Raw genomic sequence first — 16,824 nt, forward strand, 5'->3', positions numbered from 1 at the left:
ATGGGAAACAGACACATATGCCTTTGTGCTCCATGGATATGCTTGGGCCAGCAGGATACGCAGTACCACAGGAAGACATTGCTATAATGACTGCCCGATCGGAGGAAGTAAACATGTATCGTTTAATGTGAATAAATAACCAGGTGCAAAGAAATAATTATTACAAAAACATTTCCGTTTCCCAGTTGAAACATTTTTACTCTCATTGGGAAATGGACTCATATTTTAACTACCTAAAAAATAATTCTACTCCCAACTTAAAAAAATACTGAGTAAAAAACTCCCGCTTCAAAACCTCATCTGGAGCACTGACTGAAACTATATTTCAACCATAGACAACACGTTTATATATACATTATAAAGTGAGGAGTGACCACCTAATTAGTTACAAGGGGCTTTTGGGTTAGCCCTGAAAACTATGGAGCTGGACATCAGGGCAGAAGAGAAAAGGAGGACCTTCTGTGGTTCAGGAAATGCATAAAAAACAGGTTCTTAACACAAAAAGAGTCAAATCTGGTCTTGCAAGCTGGGCCATTTAGATCCTGTCTCGAGCGGCCACTTATATCTTACGTTTAGCGCTTCAGAAATCCAACAGCAGATCACATTTTAACAATCCTTATAGTCAAAACACCACTGCTTTATTATCTCACTGAGCAACTCTGATGATAGCTGCAGTCCATCATCACAAAGACGGCAACCCCGCTAGGACACAGTGCAGACATTGTCACCTACCCCCATTAAATTGATTTGCTTAAGCGCACAATGCTAACATCACGCGTATCAGATCATTGACACGCCTGTTGGCCATTTTTGCAGAAAATGTAACGGTTTCTTAAATATAATTATTAAGAAAAACCAATAAACCAGATAATTTTAATAGATGCCACTAATTGTCAATGTCAATAGATGGATCTTACCTTAGTGTAAAGCATGCAGATACAGTAGTTCACTGCTGTGATTAGGTCAGAACACCAGCCAGATCAATATCAATAGCAACCACAATCACCTTCACTAGTCTAATGTGGTTGTGTTGTTAACACTGACACTGCCATGCTGAGGCAGCCTGCCAGAAGAACAGCCACTGACGCGAATCAGTGTTATGGGATGAGGGGCAATTCCCATAGAAAAACAATCAAGTGGCTATTATCTGGGGCTGTTCAAGCTAATGACAATTATTATAAATAACAATAATAGAAATGACAGCTCTTGCATGATAAAGAATTAAAAACTAACCTCAAGATGTCACCTGCCACTCAGAAGCAGTTATTGTGTGTGTGCAACAAAGTGCAAATAACCAACAGGTACAGAAATAAATGAATCATTAAAAGTTTGTAAAACTATGTTGAAGAACTAATCCGCATTTGTAATTCAAATGGTAAGAGGAGAGCGTCATAGCCTAACTGGTATGCAGCAGAATTGCCATGCTGTCCTCGTGCCTGTTCTTTTTTATTAACCACAGCCACCATAAGACAGAATGAAGAGACAACAAAATATTCTGCTCCTAATTGTCTTGTCTAACTTCTCTAGAATAACAGAGTGTCCATTCCACAAGCTTGTAAACAGAATATGAACTGTAAAATGGTGAAGCAGCTGCATTGAATTGTGTCTGAGTACATGTGAAAACCACAAGCTTTTCTGAGCTCCAAATCACCAGAGGAGACCGGACATGTGCAACAAGTTGGACTTTCCACCTTGCGCCATGTGGATCGAATGAAGCGTGAGAATGGCCGAGTCACTAGTAGACAGCCTGATCTACCATGTGCCATGTGAGCACTGTGGATCGAATGAAGCCTGAGAATGGCTGAGTCACTAGTAGACAGCCTGATCTACCCTGCGCCATGTGAGCACTGTGGATCGAATGAAGCCTGAGAATGGCCAAATCACCAGTAGACAGCCTGATCTACCTTGCGCCATGTGAGCACTGTGGATCGAACGAAGCCTGAGAATGGCCGAATCACCAGTAGACAGTCTGATCTACCTTGCGCCGTGTGAGCACTGTGGATCGAATGAAGCCTGAGAATGGCCGAATCACCAGTAGACAGCCTGATCTACCTTGCGCCATGTGAGCACTGTGGATCGAATGAAGACTGAGAATGGCCCAGTCACTAGTACACAGCCTGACAAAAGAGTGTACTGAGGCCTCCTTTACTCACTTGTCCAGAGACTTTTGGGGGAATGTGAACTGTCCACGGCAGATCCTGTCGATGTAGTTCAGGGGGATCTTCTGGATCTGCTGGCTCGCCAGCATGATGAAGTCATACTTGCAGATCAACAGGTGCTTCTCTGTGATCATGACCACTCGCTCCTTCTCGTTGTTCCAGTGATCCACCCTGAGGAGAGAAGGGAAGAACGACAATGACTGTCAAGGAGTTGGCATTACAATAGCACTGGAGGAAGTGAAGGCTAAATAATGGCCCAGGCGGGCCGGGGCCACGAGGCTTTCACACAGTGGATAATTTCAGATAGGAAAGAAATGTAATCAATTATTTTATAAAAACAATGGTCTGCTAGTTTATACAGGTTGCAGCACCTCAAAATAGAGGTCTTTAATAAATGAGCACTTACAAGAACAGTAGACAAGCACAGCAAATAAAGACTAGCAGAGCAGGGGCAGGTGCTGGGGTGGGAGAGTCAGCCCTCTTCTGTGCCCCCTTTCAGTTCACAGTGCACCCCTGTTGTGTGCCAAGTAATTAAATGGTACTTACCAGTGTAATACCAAGAGTTACCTCAACCACTGCTCAAAAATACATATTTTCTTTGATTGTTTTGTGTTTCAGCTGACAGCCTTGTATTTGTATTTTATTTGTGTCTTATAAAGCGCCTTAAGCCAAAGCTCTGTACATTTTAAAAACAAGATACAGTACAACAAATGGTGATCAGTTAAACAATCAAATCCAAGTAGCAATCATTCAAGCATGTTGAAGAAGGTAGGTTTTCAAGGAAGCTCGAAAGAGAAAAGTAAACAGTAATAGTACGAAGAGATAGTGGAAGAGTGTTCCAGTGAAGAGGAGCAAGAAGGGGAAATGATCGGAAACGAGACTGTGCACATGGAGGATGGGGAACTTTAAGTCTGAAGATAGAGGAAGACCTGAGAGAGCGAGACGGAGTATAGAAGGATAAAAGCACAGCAGGATAACTGGGAGCAAGTCCATAGAGGGATTTGAAGACAAGGCAAAGGAAGTGAAATGTAATTTGGGAATGAAAGGGTAGCCAACCACGTGTAGTGAGAGACGAGGGAATAGAACCCCGATAGAGAAAAAGACAAAGTAGACGAATGGAAGAATTATAGACGGATCTTAGAGGGGCAAGACGAGAGCTTGGAAGACCAAACAGAGTGGTAGAACAGTAGATAAGTCGGGAAAAGATCAGTGAGGAAATTAGAAGTTTAGATGCTTGGAAAGTGAAGAAGAGGCAAGCTTTATGGATATTGTGACGGTGGAAACGACAGGAACGAGAGGTGAGAGAGATTTGATGAGTAAAGGAAAGATTTGAGTCAAAGTGAAGGCAAAGGTTGCGAGCTGTAGTAGAGATTAGGAGATTAGAGGGAGGAAAAGATATGAACGGGGTGGAGGATGAGGAGGAAGAGTGTTAGCATGGAAGAACTGGACCTCCTTCTTCCCTGCATTAACAGTGAGAATGTGAGATGACATCTAGGATTTAATAGCAGTAAGGCAAGCTGTGTGGGTGTGGTGAATATCAGAAGTGAAGGAAGAGAAGAATAGAAAAAGTTGAGTATCGTCCGCATAGAAGCAATGTGAAAGGCCAAAAGAGGAGATAATGGCAGCGAGTTGTGAGGTAAATAATGAAAAAAAGAAGGAGCCTAGGACTGACCCTTGGGGTACTCCGTGATAAAGGGGGAAAGACGGAGAGGTCTTACCTGCCCATGAGACAGAGAAAGTTCTATTAGACAGATAGGAGCTAAACCAATGGATGTTGGCAGTGTCACCGTAAATTGGAGGTAGCAGGAACGTGGCGACGCTCTAGTGGGCTATGTGACTGCATCTTGCTATAGCGCAGTCTTTGGTACTTGTGTGGCTTCTAGGAGCTGCAGGTACTGTAAGGAGAAAGACGGGGTTAAGGGTGAATTATGGGGTGCAGAGGCAGTTTGAGGCAGAAGTTCAACGTTGCCTGCTGGCAGCTGGGCCTGGATAGGGTGAGAGTGCAGAAAGAGCAGGATTGCCAGGTGCAGCCTGTGCTTGATTTCTGCGAGGTGCTGCTGCTGAATTGGGTGGTTGTTTCTGAGGGTAGGAGGTTCAGAATTAGGTGGTATCCACAGGTCAGTGCTGCAAACCTCTCAGAAGGTCGCACGGGCCCCCCCGCATGGCACTAATCATGAGCCTCGGCTCAGTCTGCGAGGCCATACCATACATCAGTGTGTTACCACATAGTGTGACTTATTCCATAAACACACAATGTGACCTATCCCTTGTCCTGGCATGATCAGAATATTGGATAGTTCGCGTTCTTAGGCCTATTGTGATGTGGTGTGTCCCAGGAGTTGCCAAGTCTAACATTGCCTACGCAGGGTGACGCATAGCCAAACAAAAACCTCTCTCATCCAATGGAATTGTGTAGCGCAGTGTGTGAAACAGACGGGGTTGGTTGTGTAGCAAATCACAGTGTGTGAGGCAGGCGGGATAGGGTTGTGTAGCATAGCTCAGTGTGAGAGGCAGGCGGGGTTGGGTTGTGTGGCATAGCTCAGTGTGTGAGGCAGGCGAGGTTGGGTTGTGTGGCATAGCTCAGTGTGAGAGGCAGGCGGGGTTGGGTTGTGTAGCAAAGCACAGTGTGTGAGGCAGGCAGGGTGGGTTGTGTGGCATAGCACAATGTGTGAGGCAGGCAGGGTTGTGTTGTGTGGCATAGCACAGTGTGTGAGGCAGGCAGGGTGGGTTGTGTGGCATAGCACAATGTGTGAGGCAGGCAGGGTTGGGTTGTGTGGCATAGCACAGTGTGTGAGGCAGGCAGGGTTGTGTTGTGTGGCATAGCACAGTGTGTGAGGCAGCCGAGGTTGGGTTGTGTGGCATAGCACAGTGTGTGAGGCAGGCAGGGTTGGGTTGTGTGGCATAGCTCAGTGTGTGAGGTAGGCAGGGTGGGTTGTGTGGCATAGCTCAGTGTGTGAGGTAGGGAGGGTGGGTTGTGTGGCATAGCACAGTGTGTGAGGTAGGCGGGTTGGGTTGTGTGGCATATCACAGTGTGTGAGGCAGGCAGGGTTGGGTTGTGTGGCATAGCACAGTGTGTGAGGCAGGCAGGGTTGGGTTGTGTTGCATAGCACAGTGTGTGAGGTAGGGAGGGTGGGTTGTGTGGCATAGCACAGTGTGTGAGGTAGGCAGGGTGGGTTGTGTGGCATAGCTCAGTGTGTGAGATAGGGAGGGTGGGTTGTGTGGCATAGCACAGTGTGTGAGGCAGGCAGGGTTGGGTTGTGTGGCATAGCACAGTGTGTGAGGTAGGCAGGGTGGGTTGTGTGGCATAGCTCAGTGTGTGAGGTAGGGAGGGTGGGTTGTGTGGCATAGCACAGTGTGTGAGGCAGGCAGGGTTGGGTTGTGTGGCATAGCTCAGTGTGTGAGGCAGGGAGGGTGGGTTGTGTGGCATAGCACAGTGTGTGAGGCAGGCAGGGTTGGGTTGTGTGGCATAGCACAGTGTGTGAGGCAGGAGGTGTTAGGAAAGATTTCGTTATTGTAGGGAACTTTCCTTCCATGTGGCAACCCCTAAACTTTTTGCTATTGTTTTCAACCTGTTTTCTTGACTTTGCCAGAGAAGTGCAGCCTTTGCCGTACTCCTCTGGGCTTTCGCTCCTTTCTTACGGGGAAACTGACATGCCCTTAAGACAGTCAGTACCGGGGAACGCTGTTTCCCGTAGTTTCTTTTATCATGTCGCCATTTTAGTGCAACACGACACAAGAGGGCACTGTAAGCTAAGTTACAGCTCTCTTGGGTCTCTAGCCTTCTACAGACCCTAGACACTCTTGTAGGATGGTTTTTGGATCGGTGCAAGTCATTCAGGGACTGGGCTGGTGGCAGCGATCATTTGGTTTATTTTGAGCTCCTTTTGCCGTTCTGAGCACCTTTTTGCCGCGAACACAAAAGGGTGGCCCGGCTACCCAAAATGGCCGGACCACGAGGCTCCTTTGTCTCGTCCACTGTCCGTCTTGCTCCCTTTACCTTCCCCCGGGTCAGGCGACCCGGGGCCTTCCTTATTTGGGCATGTAGTTTCCCGCGAAACACGGTTGCTTTCGCGGGCTTCTACATGTCGTTTGAGTGCCCCCAGGATGTGGGCTGGGCTGTCTGGTCCCAATACACATCCTGGGTGCCAGAGAGTCTAGGGTGGTGTGAATGCCTGGGACCACTGTGGTCCGTGATTGGTCCACGTATGGTATGTGTGTTGATGAGCGGATCTCCCATTGGCTCCCCTCCGTTTTGGCGCGAAGGGAACCGTGGATAAGAGGGAGCTGGAAACACCACTACCATGTCGATCTCCTGAGTTCTTACGAACCCAGGGATACAGGAGCCAAGTATCCTGCGAACACGAGGCTGGACCGAGGAATCGCTGGTGACCCCCTGAAGAACTTCTGCTCCTCATTGCTGTCGTCCGGTGAAGCCCTTTCCACCTAAGATCGAACAAGAAGGCCTGTACTGGCGCTTCGACCTATTGGAATAGCAGGACCAGCTATTCCCGGCACCTTCATCAACTCCTGCCGTAAGCCTTCGGAAGTGTCTCTGGGCCATCCAGTTGACTGACCAGCTTACTAAGGAGTCCTGCTCTGTAATCGCCGACAGGTTGGGTGGTATTCTGAGTCCGGGGCACGCTCACACGCTTCGTTTGCTTAGCAACCCTAAGCTAGAGGTGAACGGTGCTCGTTTGGCTTGAATACACCCGGCCGTTCCGTTGCCCTGCCGTGGCGACAAAACTGTGCAGGATTCTTCGATCGGGACGTCTTTTTACTCTGCACGACGACGAGACGTTCCCTGCTCTTCAGAACCTGCCAGAAGCTGCATCTATCGAGGAGAAGCTCGGGCCTGCTTGCTTCGGGGACCGGTGAGTAGATTAGCTAGGATCTGGTCGCCCTCCTGCAGTGCCCCTTGCTTTTCCCCGCTGTAAATACAGCACCCCTTGTCCGTACTCGCGCCCTACTTCTGCCTCACAGTGGAGGCTGCGCTAGAGTCGCGGACCGTGTTCCCCTTCATTAGGGAACCCTACAGAGCTGTCCAACGTCCTCCGAAGAGCTTCACCTTCTGCCCATTGGCACCGGCGTGTGCAGGTACTTTTGAGCGCTAGGCTCCACTCTTCGTAGGGATTGGACTACCATCTAGTCAGGGGCCTCAGAAGGCGGACATATCACACGCATTGGTTCGCACTGCCTGTTTTTCTTCCCCTGCAGGTGGATAACATATTTCGTGCTGCTAATGCTGTGAAACTGTGTATTCTGTATATATATTGGGTGGATAGTGTATGTGTTGGTTTAATATCGTTGTATATTGCTGCTTTTACTGTGGTTATTAGTTTCAAGGCCTTATAATAAATGTGTATCTATTTTTGATATAAACAACTGTTTGGAGTAGTTTGTACGCGCTCTTGCTTTGTGTGCTCACTGCGGGCTTTCAGTCACCCTCACCCCTCTTGAGACCTAGTCTTGACCGCCGCGATCGCTACCTTGATTGGTCTGGCTTGTCCAGAGGTTACCCTGTTCCAAGTAATTAGGTTGGCCTTCTGAACTTCTGCGCCACCAGGACAGAGTTCAGAAATCCGTCTTAACAAATTGGTGTACAGCGGTGGGATACGACTGAAGGTATCCAGTGTTGCGCACGAGCTAAGGCGTTTTCAGGTTATTCCAACCAGGACACGCAGTAAAGTATTGAATATAACGTTAAAAAGGCCATAGTCCTATCAACAGTATGGAAACGAATACTTTATTAACCTTAAATGCTTCGAAATCTGAAACATTGAAGAAGATGTGTGCGGAGAGAGGGGTTTCCTCTCAAGGCACTAAATTGGAAATGATCCAGAGAATCGTGGCGTGGCAAGAAGCGCAGCTTGACGCTATAACTTCCGAGGACAGTGCAGAAGGTGGTGGGGCTGCTCTCACTGGCAGAACCGACGGTTCTGCCGCTGCACTGATCCATCACGACCACGAGGACAGGGAGGATGTAATGTCTAACGTTTCCTCTGCCAGTGTTGATGGGGAGGCTATGCTTGAATTCAAGAAGCAAGAGCTGCGGTTTAGGCAGCAGGAGCTTGAATTCAGCATAGCCAAACTGAAAATCGACCAGGCAGAAAAACAAAAAGACAGGGATCACCAGTTGGAACTGGCCAAGCTTCAGTTCGCAAATGGGTCCAAGGGTCCTGGACATGGTTCTGGGGCTTCCTCTCATCCACGGTTTCCAAAAGATCTGCTCAGTGTGTATGAGGAACGAAATGACATTATGGACTGGTTAAATGCGTTTGAGTATGCATGCGAGGTTCAAGAGGTTGATAATGCGGATAAGATTGCATGGTTACTCAGCAGACTGCCCCATTCTGGTTGCAGTGCCATTATGGAAATGTCGAAGGCTGAGCGCGCTGATTTTGCAATGTTGAAGCAGACTCTCATTTTAAAGTTTGGGAAGACTCCGACCCAATATTTGAAAAGGTTTAGAGAGTATAAGAAAAAGGAAGGTGGTACTTGGGTGTCGTATGTAGCTGAGTCCCTGAAAAACTTGACTGGCTGGGTTGAAGGTTATAAGGTTTCTACCTTCGAAGGCATGATCAATCTGGTCATGCTGGAACACATTTTTGCTTCTTCTTCCCCGGAGCTTAAGCAGCATTTGGCCGATTCGAAGGAGATAGATCCTAAGAAGCTGGCCATTGCAGCAGACTTATGGGTGTCACATCGAGTGTCCCATAAGGACAAAACTCATCCTGGTAAGCAGGAGGAAGGGAAAAAGTCCAAAGATATGGAGGGTGGGGAATCTGCTAAATCTTCTTCCCATAAGGGCCACAAAAAGAAAAATAAGGGTAAGCCATACGAGAACTCACAGGGTAGCGGAGGTTCGCCTCCGAAACAGAACTCTGGTTATAATAAGCCTCCCTACGTAAACAGACCCAATGGGGCTTGTTTTTCTTGTGGAGCAACTGACCATGTGAAGGGGGATCCCCGGTGTAAGGTTAAACCTTTGGGGGTCCACTCCGCTAATCTGGCCTTCTCCTCCTACGAGGAAGAAGAGATTACAGGAGCGTCCTTCTCCTCAGACTCGTTTCCCAGCGGGATCGAGGCTGAGGTAGTTTTAGTGTCCCTGGGTTCCTGGGAGCCTAAAGTCGCAGAGGCGTATGCTAGGATTCCGGATAATACCAAGCACTACTTTAAAGACAGTGTGCTGATCAATGGAGTGGATACTCCAGCTCTTAGGGATAGTGGGTGCAGTCGAACTGTAGTGGATTCTACCTTGGTAGACTCAGAGGAAGTTGCCAGAGCTCCTCTGATGCCCACTAAGTTGGCTGACGGCCCCCTCCGTATGTTTCCCGTGATCCCTGTTAATCTAACTTTAAATGGTACAGCAGTTAGGATTCCAGTGAGCATTCAGAGAAACGTCCCGGGAAAGGTCTTGTTGGGCAATGATCTCAGAGCTCTAGGGCTCGTAGGAGACACTGCCGAAAGACCCTACACACGGTCTCAAGCACGGGCAGCATTGGCCAAGTCCAATACGCCGCCCCAGCCGAAGGGGAAACCCAAGGCGAAAGGAGTCAACAAGTCCCGACGGGGGAAAGAGAATATTCCCCCGAGCTCGCCTACCACTGCGGTGGAGGGAGTTGGTCAATCGCCCGAGCCTGACGAGGAGGTGGCGATGCCTGAAGTGTTCGACCCCAACGACCATCCTGAACTAAAAGACTTGTTAGTTGAAGGAGGTCCTGATAGGGACGACTTCAGTAAGGGCCAACGTGAGTGCCCATCTCTGGAAGGCCTAAGGAGACAGGCCTGCTCCCAGCTTGAGGGTGAACCTCCTGGGAAGCATCGGATTTATTGGGAAGGTGGACTCCTGTACAGTGAGCCCACAGAGTCTACAGAAGGAGACCATAGGAGGTTGGTGGTTCCCCTTGCTGTTAGACCCTTCCTCCTGCAGTTGGCGCATGAAGTTCCCCTTGCTGGTCACCTTGGAATGAAGAGGACCAAGCAAAGGTTATCTATGCACTTCTACTGGCCCAAGATGGGGGTGCAAGTAGAAAGTCACTGCAGGAGTTGTGCCTCCTGCCAGTTGTCTGGTAAGGTTGGCGCGACAATCCAAGCTCCGTTGGTACCGCTCCCAGTTGTGGGGGTACCATTTGAAAGGGTAGGGATCGACATCGTTGGTCCCCTTGACCCGCAAACATCCTCAGGCAATAGGTTTATCCTGGTGCTGGTCGACCATGCAACCAGGTATCCTGAGGCCATCCCATTAAAGACTGTAACTGCCAAGTCAGTTGCAAAAGCTTTACTCGGCATATTTACTAGGGTTGGCTTCCCTAAAGAAGTTGTGTCAGATCGTGGCAGCAACTTTATGTCGAAGTATATGCAGGCTATGTGGAAAGAATGTGGGGTCACCTACAAGTTCTCTTCTGCATATCACCCCCAGACCAATGGTCTGGTGGAACGTTTCAACAGAACGTTAAAGAGCATGATTGGGGCTCTGGAGGAGCCCCAGAGAAGAAAATGGGATCTTCTTTTACCATGCTTGCTGTTTGCCTACAGAGAGGTACCACAGGAGGGTGTTGGCTTCAGCCCCTTCGAACTTCTGTTCGGTCATCCCGTACGGGGACCCTTAGCCATCGTCAAAGAGGGATGGGAGATGCCCACTCCCCCTGTTACTACCAATGTAGTTGACTATGTGCTAGGGCTCAGAAAACGGATGGTACTCCTGATGGGCTTGGCTAGTGAAAAGTTGAAGGCAGGACAAGCGCTGGTGAAACATTGGTACGACCAGAAAGCTTCCTTAATTCACTTTACCCCTGGTCAGCAAGTCCTGATCATGAACCCTATAAGGCCTCGCGCTTTACAGGACAAATGGTCAGGCCCTTACACAGTGGTGGAGCCCCTGGGTGAGGTGAACTATTTAGTGGACCTTGGAAGGCCTGGACAGGCTCCAAAAGTGTTCCACGTAAATAGGCTGAAGGCTTTCGTCCCAAGAGTCGAAATCGCAGCACTGCTACTGGCGTCAGACGTTGAGGAAGAGGAGTCAGAACCTCTTCCCGACCTGTTCCAAAGCGGTCCTTCAGATAGCTCCGTTGAGGGTGTCCGAGTGGCCCCTCACCTGACTTCTGATCAGCAGGCTGAGGTGAAAAGTTTGCTTAGGCAGTTTTCCCCCCTGTTTTCACAGTCGCCTGGTTTGACACCTTGGTGCAAACATAACATTGACACAGGAGACAGTGTACCTACCAAAAGTAGGGGATACAGGATGTCGGATAAAGTACGGTCTTATATCAAGACCGAGGTCAACAAGATGTTAGACCTTGGGGTGATTGAACCCTCTAGTAGTCCTTGGTCCAGTCCTGTGGTATTGGTTCCAAAGGCAGGCACTTCTGAATTGAGGTTCTGCGTGGATTACAGGGCTCTGAATGCTGTCACCAAGACAGACGCTCACCCCTTGCCTCGAACTGACGAGCTGGTGGATACCTTGGGTGCCTCCAAGTACCTCAGCACGTTTGACCTGACTGCGGGCTATTGGCAAATAGCTTTAGCAGAACATGCCAAGGAGAAGACAGCATTTTCAACTCCCGACGGGCTTTACCAATTCCGGGTAATGCCGTTCGGATTGAAGAATGCACCTGCCACTTTCCAGAGGCTTGTGAATCATGTGTTGAATGGGTTGGACGAATTCTGTCTTGCATATCTGGACGATATAGCAGTTTTCAGTGCCACCTGGGAAGACCATGTGAAACACCTCGGGATTGTGCTCCAGGCTCTTCAGAAAGCCCACTTGACCATAAAGGCGAGTAAATGCCAGATTGGACAAGGCTCAGTGGTTTACCTTGGGCATGAAGTAGGTGGAGGAAGGATACAGCCTCTCCCCAGTAAAGTACAAGCAGTACAAGACTGGCCTACCCCCACTACACAAACCCAAGTGAGAGCCTTCTTAGGACTCACGGGTTATTACCGCAATTTTATGGCAGACTATGGCACCATAGCTGCTCCTCTGACTGCCCTCACAACTCCGAAGAAACCCAAGAAGGTAACTTGGACTGACGAGTGTGAGAAGGCCTTCAATGGCTTGAAAGACTCCTTGTGCCAGGCCCCTGTGCTCAGGGCCCCTGATTATCAAAGACCTTTTATCGTGCAGACAGATGCCTCTGACACTGGGATAGGAGCTGTACTATCACAAGTAGATGAGAAGGGTAAGGAACACCCTATCGGTTTTATTAGTCGCCAGCTTAAGGACAGAGAGCTCAGATGGTCCACGGTAGAGAAAGAATGTTTCTCTGTTGTGTGGGCCCTAAGGAAGCTGAGGCCCTACCTCTATGGGACCCACTTCACTGTGCAGACTGACCATAAGCCGTTAAAGTGGCTAATGAACATGAAGGGGGAGAATCCAAAGTTGCTTAGGTGGTCCATAAGTCTACAAGGCTTCGACTTCACTATTGAGCATAGGCCAGGTGTCCAACATAGCAATGCTGATGGGTTGTCCAGAATGTTTTACCGACCTGAACAAGAGACTCATCCAGGGGTGGATTAGTTCCCCCTGTCCATAGTCTGGGAGGGGCGAGTGTTAGGAAAGATTTCGTTATTGTAGGGAACTTTCCTTCCATGTGGCAACCCCTAAACTTTTTGCTATTGTTTTCAACCTGTTTTCTTGACTTTGCCAGAGAAGTGCAGCCTTCTGCCGTACTCCTCTGGGCTTTCGCTCCTTTCTTACGGGGAAACTGACATGCCCTTAAGACAGTCAGTACCGGGGAACGCTGTTTCCCGTAGTTTCTTTTATCATGTCGCCATTTTAGTGCAACACGACACAAGAGGGCACTGTAAGCTAAGTTACAGCTCTCTTGGGTCTCTAGCCTTCTACAGACCCTAGACACTCTTGTAGGATGGTTTTTGGATCGGTGCAAGTCATTCAGGGACTGGGCTGGTGGCAGCGATCATTTGGTTTATTTTGAGCTCCTTTTGCCGTTCTGAGCACCTTTTTGCCGCGAACACAAAAGGGTGGCCCGGCTACCCAAAATGGCCGGACCACGAGGCTCCTTTGTCTCGTCCACTGTCCGTCTTGCTCCCTTTACCTTCCCCCGGGTCAGGCGACCCGGGGCCTTCCTTATTTGGGCATGTAGTTTCCCGCGAAACACGGTTGCTTTCGCGGGCTTCTACATGTCGTTTGAGTGCCCCCAGGATGTGGGCTGGGCTGTCTGGTCCCAATACACATCCTGGGTGCCAGAGAGTCTAGGGTGGTGTGAATGCCTGGGACCACTGTGGTCCGTGATTGGTCCACGTATGGTATGTGTGTTGATGAGCGGATCTCCCATTGGCTCCCCTCCGTTTTGGCGCGAAGGGAACCGTGGATAAGAGGGAGCTGGAAACACCACTACCATGTCGATCTCCTGAGTTCTTACGAACCCAGGGATACAGGAGCCAAGTATCCTGCGAACACGAGGCTGGACCGAGGAATCGCTGGTGACCCCCTGAAGAACTTCTGCTCCTCATTGCTGTCGTCCGGTGAAGCCCTTTCCACCTAAGATCGAACAAGAAGGCCTGTACTGGCGCTTCGACCTATTGGAATAGCAGGACCAGCTATTCCCGGCACCTTCATCAACTCCTGCCGTAAGCCTTCGGAAGTGTCTCTGGGCCATCCAGTTGACTGACCAGCTTACTAAGGAGTCCTGCTCTGTAATCGCCGACAGGTTGGGTGGTATTCTGAGTCCGGGGCACGCTCACACGCTTCGTTTGCTTAGCAACCCTAAGCTAGAGGTGAACGGTGCTCGTTTGGCTTGAATACACCCGGCCGTTCCGTTGCCCTGCCGTGGCGACAAAACTGTGCAGGATTCTTCGATCGGGACGTCTTTTTACTCTGCACGACGACGAGACGTTCCCTGCTCTTCAGAACCTGCCAGAAGCTGCATCTATCGAGGAGAAGCTCGGGCCTGCTTGCTTCGGGGACCGGTGAGTAGATTAGCTAGGATCTGGTCGCCCTCCTGCAGTGCCCCTTGCTTTTCCCCGCTGTAAATACAGCACCCCTTGTCCGTACTCGCGCCCTACTTCTGCCTCACAGTGGAGGCTGCGCTAGAGTCGCGGACCGTGTTCCCCTTCATTAGGGAACCCTACAGAGCTGTCCAACGTCCTCCGAAGAGCTTCACCTTCTGCCCATTGGCACCGGCGTGTGCAGGTACTTTTGAGCGCTAGGCTCCACTCTTCGTAGGGATTGGACTACCATCTAGTCAGGGGCCTCAGAAGGCGGACATATCACACGCATTGGTTCGCACTGCCTGTTTTTCTTCCCCTGCAGGTGGATAACATATTTCGTGCTGCTAATGCTGTGAAACTGTGTATTCTGTATATATATTGGGTGGATAGTGTATGTGTTGGTTTAATATCGTTGTATATTGCTGCTTTTACTGTGGTTATTAGTTTCAAGGCCTTATAATAAATGTGTATCTATTTTTGATATAAACAACTGTTTGGAGTAGTTTGTACGCGCTCTTGCTTTGTGTGCTCACTGCGGGCTTTCAGTCACCCTCACCCCTCTTGAGACCTAGTCTTGACCGCCGCGATCGCTACCTTGATTGGTCTGGCTTGTCCAGAGGTTACCCTGTTCCAAGTAATTAGGTTGGCCTTCTGAACTTCTGCGCCACCAGGACAGAGTTCAGAAATCCGTCTTAACAGGAGGTGTTGGGTTGTGCAGCATAGCACAGTGTGTGAGGTAGGCAGGGTGGGTTGTGTGGCATAGCTCAGTGTGTGAGGTAGGGAGGGTGGGTTGTGTGGCATAGCTCAGTGTGTGAGGTAGGCAGGGTGGGTTGTGTGGCATAGCTCAGTGTGTGAGGTAGGGAGGGTGGGTTGTGTGGCATAGCACAGTGTGTGAGGCAGGCAGGGTTGGGTTGTGTGGCATAGCACAGTGTGTGAGGTAGGCAGGGTGGGTTGTGTGGCATAGCTCAGTGTGTGAGGTAGGGAGGGTGGGTTGTGTGGCATAGCACAGTGTGTGAGGCAGGCAGGGTTGGGTTGTGTGGCATAGCACAGTGTGTGAGGCAGGAGGTGTTGGGTTGTGCAGCATAGCACAGTGTGTGAGGTAGGCAGGGTGGGTTGTGTGGCATAGCTCAGTGTGTGAGGTAGGGAGGGTGGGTTGTGTGGCATAGCTCAGTGTGTGAGGTAGGCAGGGTGGGTTGTGTGGCATAGCTCAGTGTGTGAGGTAGGGAGGGTGGGTTGTGTGGCATAGCACAGTGTGTGAGGCAGGCAGGGTTGGGTTGTGTGGCATAGCACAGTGTGTGAGGCAGGCAGGGTTGGGTTGTGTGGCATAGCACAATGTGTGAGGTAGGCAGGGTGGGTTGTGTGGCATAGCACAGTGTGTGAGGTAGGCAGGGTGGGTTGTGTGGCATAGCACAGTGTGTGAGGTAGGCAGGGTGGGTTGTGTGGCATAGCTCAGTGTGTGAGGCAGGCAGGGTTGGGTTGTGTGGCATAGCACAGTGTGTGAGGTAGGCAGGGTGGGTTGTGTGGCATAGCTCAGTGTGTGAGGCAGGCAAGGTTGGGTTGTGTGGCATAGCACAGTGTGTGAGGCAGGCAGGGTTGGGTTGTGTGGCATAGCACAATGTGTGAGGTAGGCAGGGTGGGTTGTGTGGCATAGCACAGTGTGTGAGGTAGGCAGGGTGGGTTGTGTGGCATAGCACAGTGTGTGAGGTAGGCAGGGTGGGTTGTGTGGCATAGCTCAGTGTGTGAGGCAGGCAGGGTTGGGTTGTGTGGCATAGCACAGTGTGTGAGGTAGGCAGGGTGGGTTGTGTGGCATAGCTCAGTGTGTGAGGCAGGCAGGGTTGGGTTGTGTGGCATAGCACAGTGTGTGAGGTAGGCAGGGTGGGTTGTGTGGCATAGCTCAGTGTGTGAGGCAGGGAGGGTGGGTTGTGTGGCATAGCACAGTGTGTGAGGCAGGCAGGGTTGGGTTGTGTGGCATAGCACAGTGTGTGAGGTAGGCAGGGTGGGTTGTGTGGCATAGCTCAGTGTGTGAGGCAGGCAGGGTTGGGTTGTGTGGCATAGCACAGTGTGTGAGGTAGGCAGGGTGGGTTGTGTGGCATAGCTCAGTGTGTGAGGGAGGGTGGGTTGTGTGGCATAGCACAGTGTGTGAGGCAGGCAGGGTTGGGTTGTGTGGCATAGCACAGTGTGTGAGGTAGGCGGGTTGGGTTGTGCAGCATAGCTCAGTGTGTGAGGTAGGCGGGTTGTGTTGTGCAGCATAGCTCAGTGTGTGAGGCATAGCACAGCGTAATGCACCAGGGAGCAGTGCAGGATGAAACGCAGCTTAAAACAGTCTCAGGCATGGTATGGGGCGGTGGCATAGCATGTCCTCATGTGCCAAAGGGGCGGTCCTGCCACTTTGCCAGTGCAGGATGGGTAAGAGGAATAGCATGTGGTATGGGTGGGCGATGGAGAGATGAGAGTGCAGCCACTTGGGCCATGTGTAGCTTGCTGTGCCCTTATCAGTACTGGAGGGGTGGGGTCAGAGGAGCAGGTGTGCTGAGTGAGTACTTTTTCAGTGGAGTACTTGTGACAGTAAAGAGGAGGGGATTCCCTTGGGAGGCCCGTTCACAGGCATCACCCCTCTGGGAAGGGCCAGGTCTGCTGCTATGGGTTTCCAAAAAACAGGCCTGAGAGTTGGTCTCATGGTACTTCAGCAGGGAGGCATTTGCTGGGTTGGCTTCAGGGT

General features: G+C 50.3%; 1 protein-coding gene across 2 annotated transcripts in view; it reads right to left on the bottom strand.

Annotated features, from left to right (window-relative positions):
- The window catches only part of TPRG1 (tumor protein p63 regulated 1), a 700,518-nt gene that overhangs the window by 259,020 nt on the left and 424,674 nt on the right, over positions 1–16,824 (bottom strand). For both annotated transcript variants that reach the window (XM_069617466.1, XM_069617465.1), the window contains one exon: positions 2,154–2,330. In XM_069617466.1, coding sequence (XP_069473567.1) covers positions 2,154–2,330 — 177 coding nt within the window. The remainder of the gene's footprint in view (positions 1–2,153; positions 2,331–16,824) is intronic.

This window comes from Ambystoma mexicanum, chromosome 10 (genome assembly GCF_040938575.1).
Source record: "Ambystoma mexicanum isolate Mex_15411 chromosome 10, UKY_AmexF1_1, whole genome shotgun sequence".
In the NCBI taxonomy this organism is placed as follows: domain Eukaryota; kingdom Metazoa; phylum Chordata; class Amphibia; order Caudata; family Ambystomatidae; genus Ambystoma; species Ambystoma mexicanum.